General features: G+C 33.8%; 2 protein-coding genes across 2 annotated transcripts; one reads left to right on the top strand and one right to left on the bottom strand.

Moving 5' to 3' along the window:
* Positions 1 to 812: 812 nt before the first annotated feature.
* On the bottom strand, positions 813 to 8,069 carry LOC117329313 (signal peptidase complex subunit 3-like). Its single transcript, XM_033887212.1, has 5 exons — positions 7,894 to 8,069; positions 6,380 to 6,453; positions 6,118 to 6,194; positions 4,566 to 4,681; positions 813 to 3,983 (listed from the first exon to the last, which is right to left on the bottom strand). The coding sequence occupies exons 1-5, from the start codon at positions 8,034 to 8,036 to the stop codon at positions 3,854 to 3,856; spliced, it is 540 nt and encodes a 179-aa protein (XP_033743103.1). The 5' UTR covers positions 8,037 to 8,069; the 3' UTR covers positions 813 to 3,853.
* Positions 8,070 to 8,310: 241 nt separating this feature from the next.
* LOC117329310 (lysosomal Pro-X carboxypeptidase-like) lies at positions 8,311 to 15,640 on the top strand. The gene is made up of 9 exons (XM_033887205.1): positions 8,311 to 8,479; positions 9,136 to 9,276; positions 9,794 to 9,895; positions 10,296 to 10,477; positions 11,720 to 11,877; positions 12,209 to 12,381; positions 12,691 to 12,855; positions 13,310 to 13,497; positions 14,176 to 15,640. Exons 1-9 carry the CDS (start codon positions 8,318 to 8,320, stop codon positions 14,372 to 14,374), a joined length of 1,470 nt encoding a protein of 489 aa, XP_033743096.1. The 5' UTR covers positions 8,311 to 8,317; the 3' UTR covers positions 14,375 to 15,640.
* The last annotated feature ends 4,193 nt before the right edge of the window (positions 15,641 to 19,833 follow it).

Here is a 19,833-nt window from a genome sequence, read left to right as displayed (position 1 = left end):
GCTTAAATTCCGAAACCCACATTTTCACTGTAGCATATATGAAGGGGCATCTTTCCCTGGTGTTGCTTCAATATCAGCATGGATATCCTTTGGTGTCAAACCTTTTTTATGCAAATATTGGTCACTGCTGCTCTTTCACCGATTAAGTCCATTTTGCAAAAGCCGCTGGTCTTGTTTACTTAAGAGTGCTACCTCGTCGATATAAACTAACCAAATGAGACCAGTCCTTGGGTACATAGCCCTCTATAGTCAGAGAATAGTAGGACTTAAAAAGAACATCCTTGAGTACCTCTTTCAATATGCGGCTCACAACGTATCATAGCAAGATCGACGGGAAACTAACAGATTACACCTATAGCATAAACAAAGTATCTCAAAATACCAGTTAAACCAGTCGAGCCGTTCCTTAAACACAGAACATCCATCACGACTTTAGTCAGAAACTTTCCAAGGATACACTTAATGAATTTTATGATAAATGTACAACACTGAGATATTGGTTAGAAACAAGGTTATTCTGAAATCCTTTCAACTTCTCCACAGAAGCATTGTCTAGAAAGACCAAACTATCGTGATTTTTAGCGAAATTAAACATTCAACTCCACAGGAAGAACTGTCTGGTATATTCTATTATGGAGGAATAGAAGGTGCATCTTTTATAACAGATTCCTAACAAGTGGCATTGTGTGGAAAAAGAACGTTTTAACTGATTACAAAATACAGGCACTGAGCAGCAATGTTACGATATCACTTCCAGTGTCCTGTGTGAAGATAAACTACAGCATTATTTCTTTACAAAGAAAAATAAAAGATTTTGATAGAAATAGCATTTATTCATTCACATCCTTACTATATCAAGAAATCACTCTTACTTCAATGCACTAGAAATGTTTGATATAATTTGTTAATTAACAAGTAAATCCCTTAATCCAATTTTATCTCCACGATCACGACATAATATATAGATTATAAAGATCGAAGCTAAATCAATATTAAAAGACATCTTATCCTAACCGTAAAGCATGAAATTTTACAACTATAAAGACATTGCATTAATAAATATTACCTCTGAACAAGATACATGTATTTCTGTGTCAAAATTAAAGAATCTTGTATGTATACATATTTACCTCAATACATTAACATTTGGAAAGACCTATTTTTGAACCCATCTATTTAACCCTAAACAACTGAAATTCATTTAGATATGGAAATATGATGTTCAAGAAAATAACATTGTATGAAATGAGAATTGTTAAAAAATTGCTGAAAATTCAAACTGGCACCATATTCATATTACTACAGTACACAGTTTGACATATATTGAAAGGAAACATGCAACACATACATCTTTATTAATCTGTTACACTTAAAGATGCATTTCTTTAAAGAAGTAATTGTACAATTACAATATTTTACAGCAGTAAAACCGTGCTTAGGAGAGTAAAATCAATGCTGAATTTATAATAAATTTATTTTCTAACACCTATCCCTAACGTCCCCGTCCAAAAATGAACACTAAACACATCGACAATCCTGTTGTCAGTGACATCAATCTAATTAAATTATTGTCATCCAACACTTGTTAACATACCACAGGAAGGTATTTATTGATACAAGGTATAATCAAAAGTCCCTTTCATACACTCTCCCCAGTAATAACACACCACTACCAACAACAACAGTATCAATGGAAAGTTACCCAAACATTCAACATTACATACACTGAAACACCATTCATTGCTGATATATGTAAGGTCACTATTCATGTACATCTGCATTTCCCATATACAGTTTTACCGTTTTCAAATATCTCATAATCTCTTCTGAAAAAAAATGTACATGTTGCTGTTTCATTTTATCTCTACCCAGAAAAACATTCTGCATACCAGTTAAATGAAATTTAAGTGAATAAAGATTGTTTGTATCAGAATGTGAAAACGTGTATGAACTTATTCATTGTGCACTTTAAATTTGAAATTAAATTTGATGTATTTACTATAATTCATTAAGTTAATGAGTAGAAGAATGTACAAGTAATTTACATAGTGGCAGCATTGTGTTAACCTATTCATCTCTTTGTCAAACAGCATTGACTGTAGATATCAAACTAAGGGAGATAATCAAGTTTGGTGTCTGTTCTTCGTTTGCCTCTAAAATGGAGAGGTTTACAATGTGCAGTAAGATTTTGTTCTGCAAATCAACAGAACAAAAACAATAACTCTGAATTCATAACAACATTCAACAGCATTTGAATACCTTACATAAATAAAAATAGACTGAAAATCTACTGTTAATCAACTCTACTATACAATTATGTTCAAAATGACAATGATACAGTATGTCAAATGTAAAAAGATCTCTTACAAATGCTCATAAAACAATGAATCATAATTTTCAATACAGCTGCGCTTATCAATTCACATCCATTGCAAACATCTTTTGATATCACTTAATATAAATAGCAATGCATTTGAATGACAATATACTAAGATGTTGTAAGATAAATTAAGAAATCAAAGATATCGTACTTCAGATCTGAGAGGAAGTGCCGAATTGTTAGACAATTCAAATGTCCACAAGCAGACATACACATCTGTAAGTAATCATCATCTATAAAACAATTCCCCACTCACACATTCTAGGCCACCTCAAGTTATTTAGAATGAATGAACATTTACAATGATGAAGTATTTTTTAATAGTCTGTCTATGGCAGCCATTTGATAAAATATATCATTTATGATTCCACATATTCCGCATGATTTTTTCTGCTCTCCCGTCCCATGACTCTGGCATAGGACTCATTGTATGATACATCAAATATTCCTGCACTGGTATAAACTTGAATCTGACCAACTACATAACAAAACAAATCTGATGAACAAAATCTAATTATCAAAATATGACTTAATACCATTTTCACAAAAAATATTGACCATTAAAGTACATGTATCATATAAATACATGTAAAAATGTATCGTCCCTAGTCATAACAGTAGTATAGTTACTCAAGTAGCACTTTTAACACATTAGCAGTTATTTGTTGTAATCTAAGGGTTTTAGAATAAAATCTTATAATTGTTGTGGTCTACAAATGATGTAGACTTGAGCACCAAAATATTACTCCCCAACAGATGTCACACAGTCCATTTGAATAGCAAGTTAAAATTGATGTTAATTTTTTTTCAATATTATCAAGTTTTCTATTCAATGATCTGCTGCAAGTGTGTTAATACCCCAACAAAACTTCTTGCTTTGATTAGTACATGATAAGTGGTATATGAATATTTATCTTATCTTGACACAAATCTCAAAATGAACCTTTAAATCAGTGGCAGATATCCAAGGACAATTACCTTAAGATTTTTGCATCTATATACTTTTCTCAATCAGAAAATCCATGAATCTCCAATGAATGTGCTTTCTTAATAGCAACCATTGGAGGATAAATGAAACTTTTACCAGATATACTGAAGACATATTCTTTGTAAACAATTGAAGTGTAAATTCATTGATTAATTACTTGTATATCAACAATAACAGACTTGTATGAATTATCCTCATTTCCATAAAAGGTTAAGTATCAAGTTGTATAGAAATACTGTACAGAATACTATACATCAAAACCTCCTGACCATATGAAGGCATTTACCCCTAAGTTTTTGTTTCAATTAAACCCTTAAATTATATGCCACCCTCGTGACCATACCAAGGCATTTCCCTAATTTTTGGTTTCAATTAAACCCCTAAATCATATTCAACTCCCTTGGCCATGGCAGGGCATTTCCCTAATATTTGGTTCCAATCAAACCCCCAAATTATAACACAATTTGTTTATGGTGTCTGATCTTCTAAAGCCTATTTGTGCTGTACTCATTGGGAAACTTGAACTTGTGTGATCCTTCTCCTCTGATTTTCGGCAATGTTCCAGCATTTGGTATGACATTCCATGATAAAGTCAGTGTGACGTTGTTGTTTCCTCTACAAACACATAAAATAGACAACTATATAAAGTACAGAGACAATAGAAAATTACAAACCAAGTATGATCTATGTTTATATACCATATGTAAAGAAAATAGTGTAATTCATTATATTAGAAAGCTAATAAAGAGTCATTAACCTTTTAGCACTTATTACTATTATCATATGGTAATAATCAAATCTTGTGATTATTTCTTTATTATATAGTTAGATATCAAAGTAGACTTCTTTACTAATGTGTACAAAAATGTCAATGCTCATAATTCATCTCTAGAACTGATTCAATAGAATTTTCGTATCTAACACCCAAAAACCTCCTTTCTAGAACTGATTCAATGGAATTTTCGTATATAATACCCAAAAAACCTTATCAAACCATAGAAATTTACTATCATGTCATTTAATTTAATGTTGAACAAAAACTCTCTTTATACCAACTCTTTGACAATCATTAATTCTTTTTCACCAGGATCAACATTTTCAAATTTCAGAAACTTCATCACCAAAAATAGGGAATTATACAGAACATATTCCGTTTCGACTGAAACATTACTGAACTGATAACATAAAGTTGCTTACTTAAGACCATTTCCATAATCCCAGAAATAATATTTGGTATTACTGCTGCGGTAGTCAAGTACTGAGTTCTCTCCCCTCTTTATGATTTTGTCCCAGATCACTACTTGATTTAAGACCTGAAAAAATACCAAATGCATACATTTTAAACATGTTTGGCCAAAATTAACAAGCAGCCTAACATGTTATATGTCAACAGTAATGAAAATATGTGTAATACCATAATATTTTTATTTCCTGCTGCCCATTACTATACAAGTATTATACATGTAAACATATAAATAATACACAGAAACATGTAGTTTAAATCACAGGCTATCCATATTTGTACCATGGGCTGACAGATGCTACAACGTACATATAATTACGTATTACAGCATAATTTAAATATATATTCATTTTAAGAGGAGGACCGACTTTCCTTGCTTTTTAGAAATTGTTAATTCATTATTATTTTTTGGAAATATTAAACGTGAATTCTCTCAAGTTTGGCAAAGTTTAAATTTGATTTTGATTTTACAATTCAAACTGTAACATTTACATTTCCACTGCGTGTTCTCTATATGAAGGTACTAACAAAATTAGCGTTCATTCCTAGGTGAACAATTAACCTGCCGCGTATGAATACATACAGTACATTGTTGACGGTGCCAACGTCAACATTGAGAATGCAGAAGTGTGAATATAAAATCACGTTTGATTACACATGAAATAATGTTTTATCAACTTTAAAACTTGTTAATAATTGTAAAATTGAAGACATTTCAATTTTTTTCTTTCATGATGATTAAAATAATGAATTTGTGTGGAACTATATTTTGTGTACTTAATTACCTTTCCCACCAAATTGGAACTATCTGTTACGCTGTTACATCGATCATTCAGCTGTTTCGTCACTACGTATAACGAACGTAGAATACTGTTTCTTATGATTTTTTTCAAAGATTACGTTGAAAAATAATTTTGAAATGTAAATATAAGAAATAACTTATTTTTTGTTGTTCACTGGTGTATGAACGGCATTTTTTGACAGATATAAAAAAAATATTTCAACATTGACGCGCGTCAGTCCGTCATTTAAAATATCTGTCAAAAAATGCCATTCATACACCAGTGAACAACAAAAAATAACAAGTATTTCTTAATGGGAAATCATAGTTTGCCTAAGCCATACTGTGTATATAGTGTTGACTACAATAACATTGTGATATTAGGGATGATACTTGTGACTATTTGAGAGTAAAAGCGACTACTTTACAGAGACTGAATTTATTTGGTTTATTTTGTTTAATGTCCTATTAACAACCAGGGTAGGAACACCTGGCCACCCCGGCCCCACACTTAAAAGTCCCTTTTGAGAGTAAAAGTGACCACTTTACATAGGGATGACTGAGACTGAATTCATACAACATGCATCATTATCAATGTAATCCATCAAACTATGACAATTATGGCATTCAAATAGTTAGATATTATCATCCTACATGAATATTCCTCATGAATTTCAATGGGAATGACACCATTCATCATCAGCCCTTACTTAGGGTTTACTTACATGATCTTTTGTCTCATATTCTGCAGTCAAATACAGGAATAACTGCTTCACATTCCAGTTAAATATTCTTGATAAATGTTTGTGAGTTAAAGAAAACATGATTTTAAAGCAATCAAAAATTAAATTATATGCAACATTCTTTTTCATAATTATTTTAACTTAACAAATGCAAAATAATTACTGTATTTATAACTAAACGAATCAGATGAAATGATACAGGTATATAATTTGTATATAGGAACAATATTTCTAAAAAGGATATCAGCTTGCATATCGAACACAACAAATCCTAGGTCATTTTTTTCTCTTGTGGCACTGTAATCAGGGACATTTTTTCTGCAAAAACAAGAAGTATTTAATCATACTACTTTGTATTTACAAAGTACAAATGAATCAGGATACTTGATTATAAAATAATGAACAGACATTATTATTATATAAGCTGCGCGCATTCACTGGAATTTAAATCCATCAATTAAATCAGTCACAAGAACATTTGCAGTAACATCTGCATTTCCTGTAAATATGATTACCCATAGACAGGTTGGGGAAAACCACCAACTTGCTTATAATATGCATGCAAACTCGCCTATTATATGCCAAGTTGAGGTACAGCTTTGTTATTAAAAATAACCAAAATCACTTGAAACTTATCTTTTTCAAGTATTTCATCAAAGACTTTAAGTCGCGTATATTTCAATATGGTCATGAAATATCATACAAATGTAACAATAGAATTTCATTGCATGTGGGAAAGTACCAAGAGTTCAGACAATACTTCCGGTGGAGCATCATCAAGTTTCTAAATATATATAATATAAGTAGCTAATGCTTTCAGTAAAAATCTTTTAGTAAAATATTTACCTTGACCTAAATCAATATATGTTTGACAGCTACATGTACTGCTCTGACAGTCTTAATATTATATGCGCCAAAAAAATCTCCCACGTATAGCGGTACAAAGATGTGCGTTTTATCAGTTTGGGGAATATACCGCCATGTAATATGCAAATTCATGTATTATACACAAGTTGGAGTATGAAGTTGTTACTAAACATAGCCAAAATCTCTTAAACAGTACATTTTGCAATAGATCATTTAATGGTGAATTGCTTATCAGTGTTTTCATTTAGAACTGGTCGCCGGCCAAATTGACCGGTTAGAATGGTGTTTTGGCCGGTTCAAATGACTTCATTCACTTTTTAAAAAAATGTCTAAAAACATATTATCGTAATCCTCAGATACATGTATACCTGCTACTATTCATTTGTAGCCTTTTACAAATATTTTTATTGAAAACCCTGGCTTATACGACAAGGTAAATATTTTTCTAAAAAATGTTTACTAAAAACATTGTCTACATATATATACAGTAGAGACTTGATGTTAATATACCGGAAGTATTGCATTTTTTTATTCTTTGAATTAAGTAAAGTTGGATGATTTGGGCTATTTTAAGCCATAAACTATACCTCGATCATTGGCGTATAATAGGCAAGGTTACGTTTAATAAGCAAGTTCGTGGTTTTCCACAATCTGTTTATCCGGGACGGGTTCGTATACGTAGTCTATTTCCTGAAAATTTCTTGTAACATATTGTTTTCAAGACAAATGGTATCTAATCAATCACAATCACTGTAGCAACTACACCCTTTTAGTAAACGTGAAACACTCTAACACTGTTCGGTGTCAGCGAGTCACTGATGTTTGGTTGCTGACAGATGGCAGGCTGCCACTGCTCAACCGTTCAAGCCGGTACATATAAAACTGTCTTACACTATTGCTTTTCCCGTTCCAATATATACAGGTGCTTTATGTTCGTTGAAAGCAGTCGTCAGGAAACAGCAAAACGTCAATCCCGCCATCACACTAAGTGTGAAGGCGAAAATTGTGTTCAATCTGGACAGAAATGTGTTCATCTTTCCTTGTGGTTCGTTGGCCGGAAGTGCTCGTCAGCTACACTAGTAATATATAATAAACGGATATGGATGGATTTCCGTAAATTATTATTCATGTTTGTGCAATTTAAACGTTTACGAATACATATATACCTCATATTTCCATAATATTTTATTCCAATTAAATATATTTATATATACAAATATATTCATCTTGATAAGAAAATACAGTTTTTGTTTCTGTTTATAATCCGGAATTGTGGAATTAATTTTAGATTAAATGATGGTCACATGATGTTATCATGGCGGCTAAGTCAAAATGGTTTGTGTTATGTCAGTTTTTGTTTTGTGTATTTTTATGCTGTGAGTCATTATACCAAGGCTTTGGACATTATAAACGTCATCAAATAAGACAGAACGACAATACTTCTTACGATTACAAGACAGCATACTTCGAACAGAAGGTAAATATACAGTATACGTTGTCGGATTGAAGGAGATCCAGAAAGGGGGCGATCCCCGCTTCCAGTTTTAGGGCTACCAATGTCTAATTTTGTTTAAGGGATAACTATTTTGACTAGAGTAATGAATTAATGTAATCGTATTACTTTTGTGATTTATATAACCATTACAATTTACTTTTTGATTTAAACCACGAAAGAAACTTCTGACGAACTGGTCGGTTGTGTATTGTGTTTTTTGCTGGAGTTACCTCCCATAGATCTTGTCAGGACTGTTGGCTCATGATAATGAGTCAACCTCGAGATCTTTTTAAATCAGACACATGTTTTATTCAGTTCTCTTGTTACATATCTACAAATGTGTATTTCTATTTAGCTATTTTATTTGTATGTTTTTTCTAAAGGCCGGAATATATTGTGTAAACCTGTGTGATTATAATATACATACATATATTGGTATATTAATTGTTATAATTAATGAACACACATCATGTACAGTTATAATTTATATATGTATATGACAAAGGTTACCTATTGTATATCAGTAATGCATTTGAATATATATGTATATTTACCATGTGTACTAAAATGTTTATGTATGTGTTGAAATTAATTAATGTTATTTCATAATAAGTTTCTTTTATTACTATATTTTCAAGGTTGACCATTATGGATTTGCCAATGATGATACATATAAGCAGAGATACCTAATAGCTGACCAGTTTTGGGACAAAAATGGCGGACCAATATTTTTTTACACTGGCAATGAGGGAGACATTACCTGGTTCTGTAACAATACTGTAAGTCCGGATCCGTGGATGGGCATGCATCAGCTGTCATGTTAGGTCCTAAGTAAATTCTGTTTAATTCTATGTATTTATATTCAGCACTGAAGTTTCATGTTAATGACAAATTATGTGATATTCATATATCCATTAGACAAACAACCCCCACCCCCCTTGGAAAAAAAAAAGAAAATCTTTAAAAAAAAAAAAAGAGCAAAAAGTGAAGACAATCAAGATCTTTTGACATTGTAAATTTAAAAAACTTGATGGAGACCACCTGGATGATCTTGTTTCTTTTATTGACAATTTTAGATATTTTCTCTGGAAAGAAAATGTCATGATAAATAAAGTATAAATATGACATTGTAAATACAGGTTTTGCAATTGATGGAACTATATTTTTAAATTCTAACTATGACAAAGTTGAAAGCCTTATGTAAATTATCATATACATTGCTTTGAATTAATCGAAACAGTATTTATGCCGCAATAAGTTCACATCTAAGCAATTAGTCTTTGTTTTCCTGTTCAGGGATTTATGTGGGAGCTGGCACCGAAATTGAAGGCCCTGCTGGTTTTTGCTGAGCATAGATACTACGGTACCTCCCTGCCTTATGGTCCTGATGCTGTCAAGGTAAAAGACAACATGCTCATCAGTCATACACCAGAAGTGACCTGGTAATTGTAACCAGAACTTTCTTAGTGTGTTCATGAGTACATATTCCTGTTAGAAAAGTAGACAGCTCATTTTAAAGGAATTATCTTGTTTTCTTTTCTTTTTTTGTCAATGTATACATATTTAATGGATTAGATTTGCTTATCAGGCCAGTTATATGATATCAGATGTTTCCCCAATGTAGTGTCTGCTAATTGCAATGCAATTGTATGAATGGTACTCTCATAACAGCTCAGTTTTATTTCAGAGGTATGAAGGGGAAATGTCAAACAACAATGTTAAGACATAATTAGACATGTTTTATTCTATGATGTGCTTCCAACAAACAGTTAAAAATGAACTTCATTATTTGTTGCAGGATCCTAAGAAATTACAGTACCTGACATCTGAGCAGGCATTGGCTGACTTTGCAATACTGATCCAAGAGTTGAAGGCAAATGAACCAGGGGCTCAGTCCAGTAAGGTGATAGCCTTTGGAGGATCATATGGGGGAATGCTGGCTGCCTGGCTCAGGATCAAATACCCCAATGTTGTAGATGGGTAAGGCATTTATCAGATTGAATATTGATGTACTTTTTGACTACAACCAGCACCCACTTGTTTGATACTTTGTTTACCAATGACTACAAAATTGTTTCACACTGCATGCTCATACCTATCCTCAATACTAGGAGTTACATTCGCTTTTAGCCCTCTGACCCCTGCATGCTCATACCCATCCTCAATACCGTAGGGGTTACATTTGTTTTGGCCATCTGTACCCTAGAACAAATATTCATACCCAACCTACACTGCTCTGACGACGACCATCTGTCAAAAATTGTCCGTTGTCATCCAAAGCTACATTATCCCATCCGGCCCCTGAAGTATCTCATGGTTAAATTGAAGGCTCAGTCACTATCACCTATGGGATTAAATAAAAGGATTGGTGCCATCTTTGATATACATAAAAAAAATCTTGAGATCACCATTCTGTTGAATTGAATGAGATTGATTGCCACTCCTCTGTGATCTGGATCAGGTTTATTTCCTGACACCAATCTAACAGCTAGTTGTGTGCCTTTGGTTTTGCCATGGCAGAGAGTGAAAGTGAATGCAACAAGTCCCCTGGAGTATAGAGGATGGTTCATGCCAGTCCTTTGTAAACATTTAAGGCATTCTTCCTGCTGTTGTGGTAGTTTTCATCTCTTATATTTCTCATAATAAAGAATATGAAAATAGTCCTACATGAGCAGTCACATGCATTGTGTGATTTGACAATGTTCCATATGTATCCACCAATAAGCCCATGCTATTGACTTCAAAATGTTCCATATTTACCCACCAAAAAGCAATGTCATTGATTTTACAATGTACCATATTTACCCACCAAAAAGCCCATGCCATTGATTTTACAATGTTCCTTATTTACCCACCAATAAGCTTTATGTTATTGATTTCACAATGTATCATTTTTACCCACCAATAAGCCATATTATTAATTTTACAATGTTCCATATTTACCCACCTATAAGCCCATGCCATTGATTTTACAATGTTCCATATTTACCCACCAACAAGCTATATGTTATTGATTTCACAATGTTCCATATTTACCCACCTATAAGCCCATGCCATTGATTTTTACAATGTATCATATTTTGACACTGATACATCTTGTTCATGAAGTTTGGATGATGATAAATTACAAATTTCAAGAAGCTTGTATGATGATAAATAACAAATTTTATTGATGTATTATGTGCTACATAATTTGTAGGTTTATGTGTGAATACTTTGCAGATCGCTGGCTGCCTCGGCCCCTATCTGGAGTTTTATAGGTCAGATTCCTTGTGAGGCACAGCTTCAGGTTGTCACCAATTCCTTCAAGAGGGAATCTCAGACATGTATCAAAAACATCAGGAAGTCATGGGGTATCATCAACACAATGGGGGCTACAGGTAACTGTTATATTTCAGTGTAGAGACTAAGAAAAGGAATTAAACTGTTTAAACCTGAGCTGTAATACTACAATAAATATCATCATATTGACTCATCTATAATATTTGGTCAAAATAGGATTTTGTTTTCCCATTTCAACAGGTGCCCTGCAATATTAGCTGATGTGTTTGACACTGTGAAACTGACTGTTTAATTGATTTTGCAGTATTTGTTTAATTTTGTTTACTACTGACCATATGATATATATAATACTGTAAATCTTCATTTTATTATTATCATGTATGTATTGTATATTGCTCCAGATATTAACCAACCATAAACATATTTCAGACTCTGGGAGGGCACGCCTTTCCACCTCATTTGATTTATGTGCACTATTGAACACGAGTGCGGATACAGATGCCCTGAAGTCATGGCTAGTGGATATCATGTTTAACCTGGCAATGGTAGACTATCCTTATCCTGCCTCCTTCCTGGAGCCACTACCTGGCTGGCCTATCAAGGTAATGAGCTTATCTCTTCACAATTATCACAACATGTACAGCCAAGTCCCATTTATCAAGCCCTTTAAAGTTTTCTTTTCTAAGAGTTGTTGGCTAGTAAGTCCATTTAGTTACTCCGATATCTTTTGATTAGATGGGGCTAAGGTAGGCATAGAGGCATCAACATTCACACTGTTCGTCTACTTTAGATCCAACTGCATGGAGAAAGATTCACCGAAGAGGGATCATGTTCCATGCAAAAACAAACTTCTACAGTCTACATGCTGTTATGAACATTTACCATTGCGTCTTACTATTGTAATTCTACAGGCTGTGTGTAAACCTCTATCCACTGAAGTTATGGATGGTGTGCCCCTGATACAAGCTCTGTCATCAGCCGTCAAGGTGTACTACAACTACACCGGTCAGGCCAAGTGTCTGAATGTCAATCAGAATGCTGTGGGTAGTCTGGGCGATCAACTCTGGGGCTACCAGGTAAGCTGTCAAGGATGGTTTGCGCTGGATATTTCATAAATGGGGTCTTTTTCAAACAAACTGAGATCACTTTATAATTTAAATGGAATTTGTGAAAGTAACTACGATCCATCATATTTACCTTGATTTAAGTTTCAATAAACAGTTTTCACACATATACTGGTAAGATAAAAAGATACTACACAGACAGTTTGTAACACTTTCAAATTTGCATGATGAACAAGATAATTTAAATATTTCGTCTTTAGAAATTGAAACTACTTAACATTATAACTAGTTTTATCCGTATTTGCTAGATTTTATGTTCTAGTTCCCACATTTTAATTTTATTTCCATCAATCTGAATAGAAGCTAAACTAACTATTCAATAGTGGTCCCCTTAAACTTTACATGGACATATTACATTAGTACTGTTTATACCATTAAACCTTTCATTCCATTATACCTTCCATAGGCCTGTACTGAGATGGTGATGCCTTCCTGTTCCAACGGTGTCACAGACATGTTTGAGCCTACTACATACAACTTCAGCCTGGTCTCTGATGCATGCTTCAAGCAGTTCAAAATCCGACCAAGGAAGTCTTGGGTCATAACTGAGTATCTCGGGAAAAATCTCAAAACTGCCAGTAACATAATATTCAGGTAAACAGCTTTTGAAAATCCAGCCAAGATCTTGATATGAACAGATTCTTTTAGGTCTTTGTTGAGTTAAAAAATTCAAATCTAAGGTAATCTGATTTATTAACTACCAGACATAAAGCTTCAATTCCAAAACCTCATAAGATATAGTATCAATTTTATTATGCAAAGTACACAACATGATATCTACAGAAAAGGCAAAATATTGAGTTTCCAAATGTTCTAAAAACAAAATGTGTTTCACAGAACCCATGCTATTGTTGTGCGATACTGCTACCTTTGTATACAATTGTATAGCTATTGTATAGCTGACTGTAGATTCCCATACCAGTTACAACTTTGTACAGCCAGTTTCAAAACAGTTTTGAAGATGTTAAGATAATCAACTGCTAAAGCTGATGAAATCAAGGACTGTTAGCTTTTCTATTTTCCAGGAAAAAAAACTCTGGGAAATTACCGAAATATTTTGACAATGAAATTATTAGAGACAAGTATGATTTCTAACAATTTCCATAAAAAACTGTATCCTCTTTGTGTCAAACCCTATGTATTTATTTAAAGTACATAAGAGAATATTCTTTTTTGAAGACATTTTTGACCTGGAAGCACATGTTTATACATACAATTGTACATGCATATGATGTACATGTAATTAATGAGAATTAATTTACTGGTTCACAGTAATGGTCTGCTTGACCCCTGGTCATCTGGTGGTGTCTTAAAGTCTATGTCATCCAGTCTGCCCGTAATCATCATTCCCAATGGAGCTCACCATGTAGACCTTCGCAGCTCCAACCCTGGCGACACTCCGGACATCACCAAGGCCAGACAGACAGAGGAGTACATTATTCAAAGATGGGTCAAGGGAGACAACTCATAAGATCGCTAGGATGATAGTGCATACTTTTGGAATTTGTGAATTTTATGCAGAATCAAATTTATTATTTTGATACCAAAAAAATGAGAAAAAATGAATATCACTCATTCCAGATAAATAGCATTTACACTTAGGTTTTTGTGTATTTGACCGGTTTTTAGTAAACTTAGATGATTAGAACAATTCATTAAGGGATACATCATATTCCTGAAAAAATTATAAGGGGAAAACATACCCTATTTTGCTAACCTCTGTATTGTTTTTTTCCTGGGGGACAATGCCAATGTAGATGATTACTGTGATATCCTGGAAACCCTCCTTCCCCAAGTGATATGTCATAACCTGTAAGTACCCCTTGTTCCCCCCTCATCCCTTATACATATATCATTTTATTCATACTTACCACATATAGAATCTTTTCTTGTGATGGCTGCTTGGTGAAAGTTTCAAAGATCTGTCCTCGTAACTAACAAATCCATTCATGAAGTGTTCCTAAAATGTGGATATTAAAACTAGTCATCTCTGAAAACAAATGAGTACTCCGAGTTTAGTTGAGAAACATGATGGTCTAGACATTCAATAATCTTGATATTGAATGTAGACATCTGATAGTACAGATCAGTGACAAAATGACTGTGATATAGAGTTAACCAATAGTTAGATGTAATCAATAGACTTTTACATGTATGCGTAACTTTATGCTCTTTTGTTTTGTTTAGAAAGCTGACTTTGATTAAGGATATGGAGATTATCATTTAGTGTGTTTTATATACAACCTTGCATTTATGCAAGATCTTTATCTTTTATATACATGTCATGTCAGAAAAGTTAAATCTATCAAGGTATTAAATGAGTACAGTTAGTAGTGATATACAGATGATAATAGCAGCGATCAATCTATAATTCATTTTTATGAGTTCCACAATGTTAAATTTTGGTATCACCCCGGTACAGTATTCAGAAATTCTGTGAATCCCATCAAAATTCTAAATAAAGTACAGGACTCGCATGTAGATTTATCACTGGGTTGGCCTGTAATTGTGTGACTACAAATGTTCCACTGTGCAGGTTGTACCTGCCAATTGTACTCTCCATTAATCTGACACTTTGAACTGATGACTTTTATACAAAGCTAGTCATTCAATGGCTGTGACTAACCTGTGGGCTAGTGTAAATTTGTAGATCTGAATGATATTTATTATTTATGTCCAAGGGTTTTTTTATCTGCTAAGGTAATTTTATTCATTAATATAGAACTTTGAAACATGTGTAAAAGGATCGGCTTTTCACCTCAAACTGACACCTTTAAAATATTTATACCCAGGTTCGGTGATCTTGGGTCCGTCAGGGTCTTACATTCTGGGTCATAATTTGTACGTGAAGTCTGGCAAATAAACACAAACTCAAGATATATAAAGTTCAGGTAGTTTTATTAGGATACCACTAAACACTATGTAAAAATATACAGAGACACAGGGACAAATTATACAATTCTGTCACGCACTCAACACACACATACTATAGGACAACATGACAGTAGTTTAGTAAACTAGCGGCTACATGGCCATACAATAACGATAGTACACAAAACTACTGACAGTGAGTGTTACCATAACAGTCTAAAAAAGACTTTCATTCTGACTACGTGAGTCGGGGAGAGCTGAGCCAGGCAGTCCTACAAAGACTTTCCATCTGACTACGTGAGTCGGGGAGAGCTGAGCCAGGCAGTCCTACAAAGACTTTCCATCTGACTGGAAAAACTACACAGGTGTACCGGCTTATATAGACAACCGCGGCAATCCGCACATGCAATATTCGCGCCAAATTACCTGTACTCGGAACACTTCCGCTGTCAAATGACTAAGGAATTCCGAATAGTATAAACAGCCGGTATATCGAACAATACAGTCGTAACTTGTAAGTTGACAGTCACCATATAATCTATTCAATAAAGTTTATAAATTCCTCAACTTTTACACTCCTCCCCCCTTAAGACAAAAGTTACAACTTTTTGTCAAAATGTACATAATTTGTAAACTTTGATGACAAAGAAATATATCTCAGCAGATCGTATAAAAACTACACAGGTCTGCACAACATCAGCTTTAACATACAATTGTAGTTTCAAAGTACAACGTCACTACAAACATACTTTCACAAAGTTTTGTACACAATTAAGGCTTCGATCAGTTCTGATGGAGATGCCAACTTACTACCTATAAACAATGATCATACATATATATTTGATTCAACACATGATACAATCTTCAAAAACATTTAACAAAAATAGGAATACGTCCCTCTCACGAACTCTTCTAAAAACATGTAAACAAACATTATAGGTGTTACAAAAATAATCACATAATTTAGCATAGAATCCATTACTTCAAAATAATTCATGAATTCATACAACATATTCAACCAGAAATCGAACACCTACATTCCATACACTGCACAACACTCGTATAAAGTACACACTAAACAATCAGATTGAGCACACACAACAATCACAAACATGACTTAAATCATTATATCCACTCCCCTAGAAACCTATATTGCAAAATGTAATGATAGTGTTACTTCATGTATGTTACAACATCAATATAAAAATGGAACTTCAATCACAGAACTACACAGCACACTCCTCTCTCTGTGTTAATAGCTTCAAGAGCATAATTCAAAGTGCCCAGTAAACTTTTTTTCCATGAATATACTTACCATGCCAGGGTAACGTGGTCAACCATTGCGTTTTACCAAAACTACCTACATGGTTGCTCACTCTTCAGAAGCATAAACACAATAAAAACAATTTCCTGTATAACAAAATAACAATACAATAAAATATAAGACAAAATGCATAACAAAACAAGCACTTGATTATCTCGAGCTCTGCCACATCAGATTCATTTTGTACATAACCACAGACAATATGTACAGAATCACTAAATAATGGCAAGATACACTAAGTATCCAGTTCCAGTAACTTTTAAGAATCCAAATCATAAAGTATTTTAAGCTGTACACACAATGAAAGCAACTCGCACAAAACACAGTTTCCGGCAAAACACAAAGTCATTTACTACTCATTAGTTGCTACTCCAATAGTTGGTTCCACTATACCCACTGTACTATGAGATAGACATACCTCTACAACCTCTAAGTGAGGTTACTAGTCAGCTAGCACTGAGACAATCTCACACACCCATAGTTAGCTCTAGGTTGACCCGACTCCTTTCCTTCAGAGTCATATTCTAAAATGGATTCCTCTTCCATATTTAGACAGGAAATCTTATCACTCCAAGAATTCCACACTACTAACTACACAAGTAGTTCAACCAAGCAACAAAAGTATCCTTATAAAGTTTAATATAAACCACAAACACTGCTAACCTGTCACCTGAGGCTGAGTACAGCATTATCACTTCTGCTTTTCAACTCTGGCCTCCTAGCCTTTGGTATAGATTTAAACTTAAACTAACACTCCACCAGATACCTTCACCATACCCTGTAGCATTAACAAAGGAAAACTCTATATTATTCAACCAAGCCAATTATAACAACTTTTCCAACGACAGATTAAAGACGGGTCTCTGTGTTCGACATACTTCCGGTATACATCAGAATTTTACCGGAAATACCAAGTTTATTTATAAAACTGCCACTCACTCCAAGTAAACACACACAAATAAAGTCTATTTGCCATTGCTTCACTTCAGGTTTACAAATCTTATCGCACCAACATTTCAAAAATGCCCAAAACGGGTTACCAAGATCCTGGTCACGGCACCAATGTAAAAGGATCGGCTTTTCACCTCAAACCGACACCTTTAAAATATTTATACCCAGGTTCGGTGATCTTGGGTCCGTCAGGGTCTTACATTCTGGGTCATAATTTGTACGTGAAGTCTGGCAAATAAACACAAACTCAAGATATATAAAGTTCAGGTAGTTTTATTAGGATACCACTAAACACTATGTAAAAATATACAGAGACACAGGGACAAATTATACAATTCTGTCACGCACTCAACACACACATACTATAGGACAACATGACAGTAGTTTAGTAAACTAGCGGCTACATGGCCATACTATAACGATAGTACACAAAACTACTGACAGTGAGTGTTACCATAACAGTCTAACAAATACTTTCATTCTGAGTACGTGAGTCGGGGAGAGCTGAGCCAGGCAGTCCTACAAAGACTTTCCATCTGACTACGTGAGTCGGGGAGAGCTGGGCCAGGCAGTCCTACAAAGACTTTCCATCTGACTGGCGAACTACACAGGTGTACCGGCTTATATAGACAACCGCGGCAATCCGCACGTGCAATATTCGCGCCAAATTACCTGTACTCGGAACACTTCCGCTGTCAAATGACTAAGGAATTCCGAATAGTATAAACAGCCGGTATATCGAACAATACAGTCGTAACTTGTAAGTAGACAGTCACCATATAATCTATTCAATAAAGTTTATAAATTCCTCAACTTTTACACATGTAAACAATCTCTTGAAATACTTTAACATACTCCTGGTCAATTGTAATTAATGTATTGTCAGCATAGGTATAGATAGTTTTTTTCCAATAGATCTGCTTAAAGCTTATTGTTAATACTGCATTTTTTAGAAAAAAAATGAGCAGACCTTAAGAAATCATGTTGAACCAGTCTTTTAAAACTAATCTCCACTACTGACCACTACATGTAACACATATCCCCCATCCACACCTAAACCACCAAATCAATTGCCATGATCCTGTTGATTTGCCATTTGGAACTCATGTTTGCATGCACATGGTACTATATATAAAAAAAAATCAGTGTTTCACAAATAAAGACTATAGTCAATATATTTGACCTTGACCTATATCCCATGGTATTGATTACATTCTCTTTTACGTTCTGACTGGGTAAGTTTTGATACTATTATATTATCATTTCCTGACAGTCCAGATAGCACTACCTCTAATAGAAATCCCCAACACACAGTCATGTTTTAATCTGGCTACACCTGTTTACATGAACATTATTTTAAAACTCCATATCTAAACTAGTGATATTATCATATGTATGACATCAGTACATGTCTGTGAATTTGATTGATTGATTGATTGATTGTATTTAGCTCCCATGCAATAAGTACATTTCTAAAAGATCGATTATTGTATGGTGCATGGTTGATTGATTGTAAGCTCCTATGCAATAAGTATGTGTCTATATGATTGATTGATTGATCGGTTGGTCTTTATTCTAACATCATTGACAGTCCTAGAGAGACGAGACAGCTGTATGATGTCTCCAGCATCAATGGTGAGATCTAGAAAGGTGAATGTTAATATATAGTGCAATTTTATATTAATTATATAGGGATATAATGTTTGTTACTAAATTCATATTAAGATGTTGTAAGTCTTTTGTACAAAGCATTGGTTTTAACATGGACATATAACAAACACATA

The sequence above is a fragment of the Pecten maximus genome, chromosome 6, assembly GCF_902652985.1.
Source record: "Pecten maximus chromosome 6, xPecMax1.1, whole genome shotgun sequence".
Classification (NCBI taxonomy): Eukaryota; Metazoa; Mollusca; class Bivalvia; order Pectinida; family Pectinidae; genus Pecten; species Pecten maximus.
This window is presented reverse-complemented; position numbering and strand designations above follow the sequence as displayed.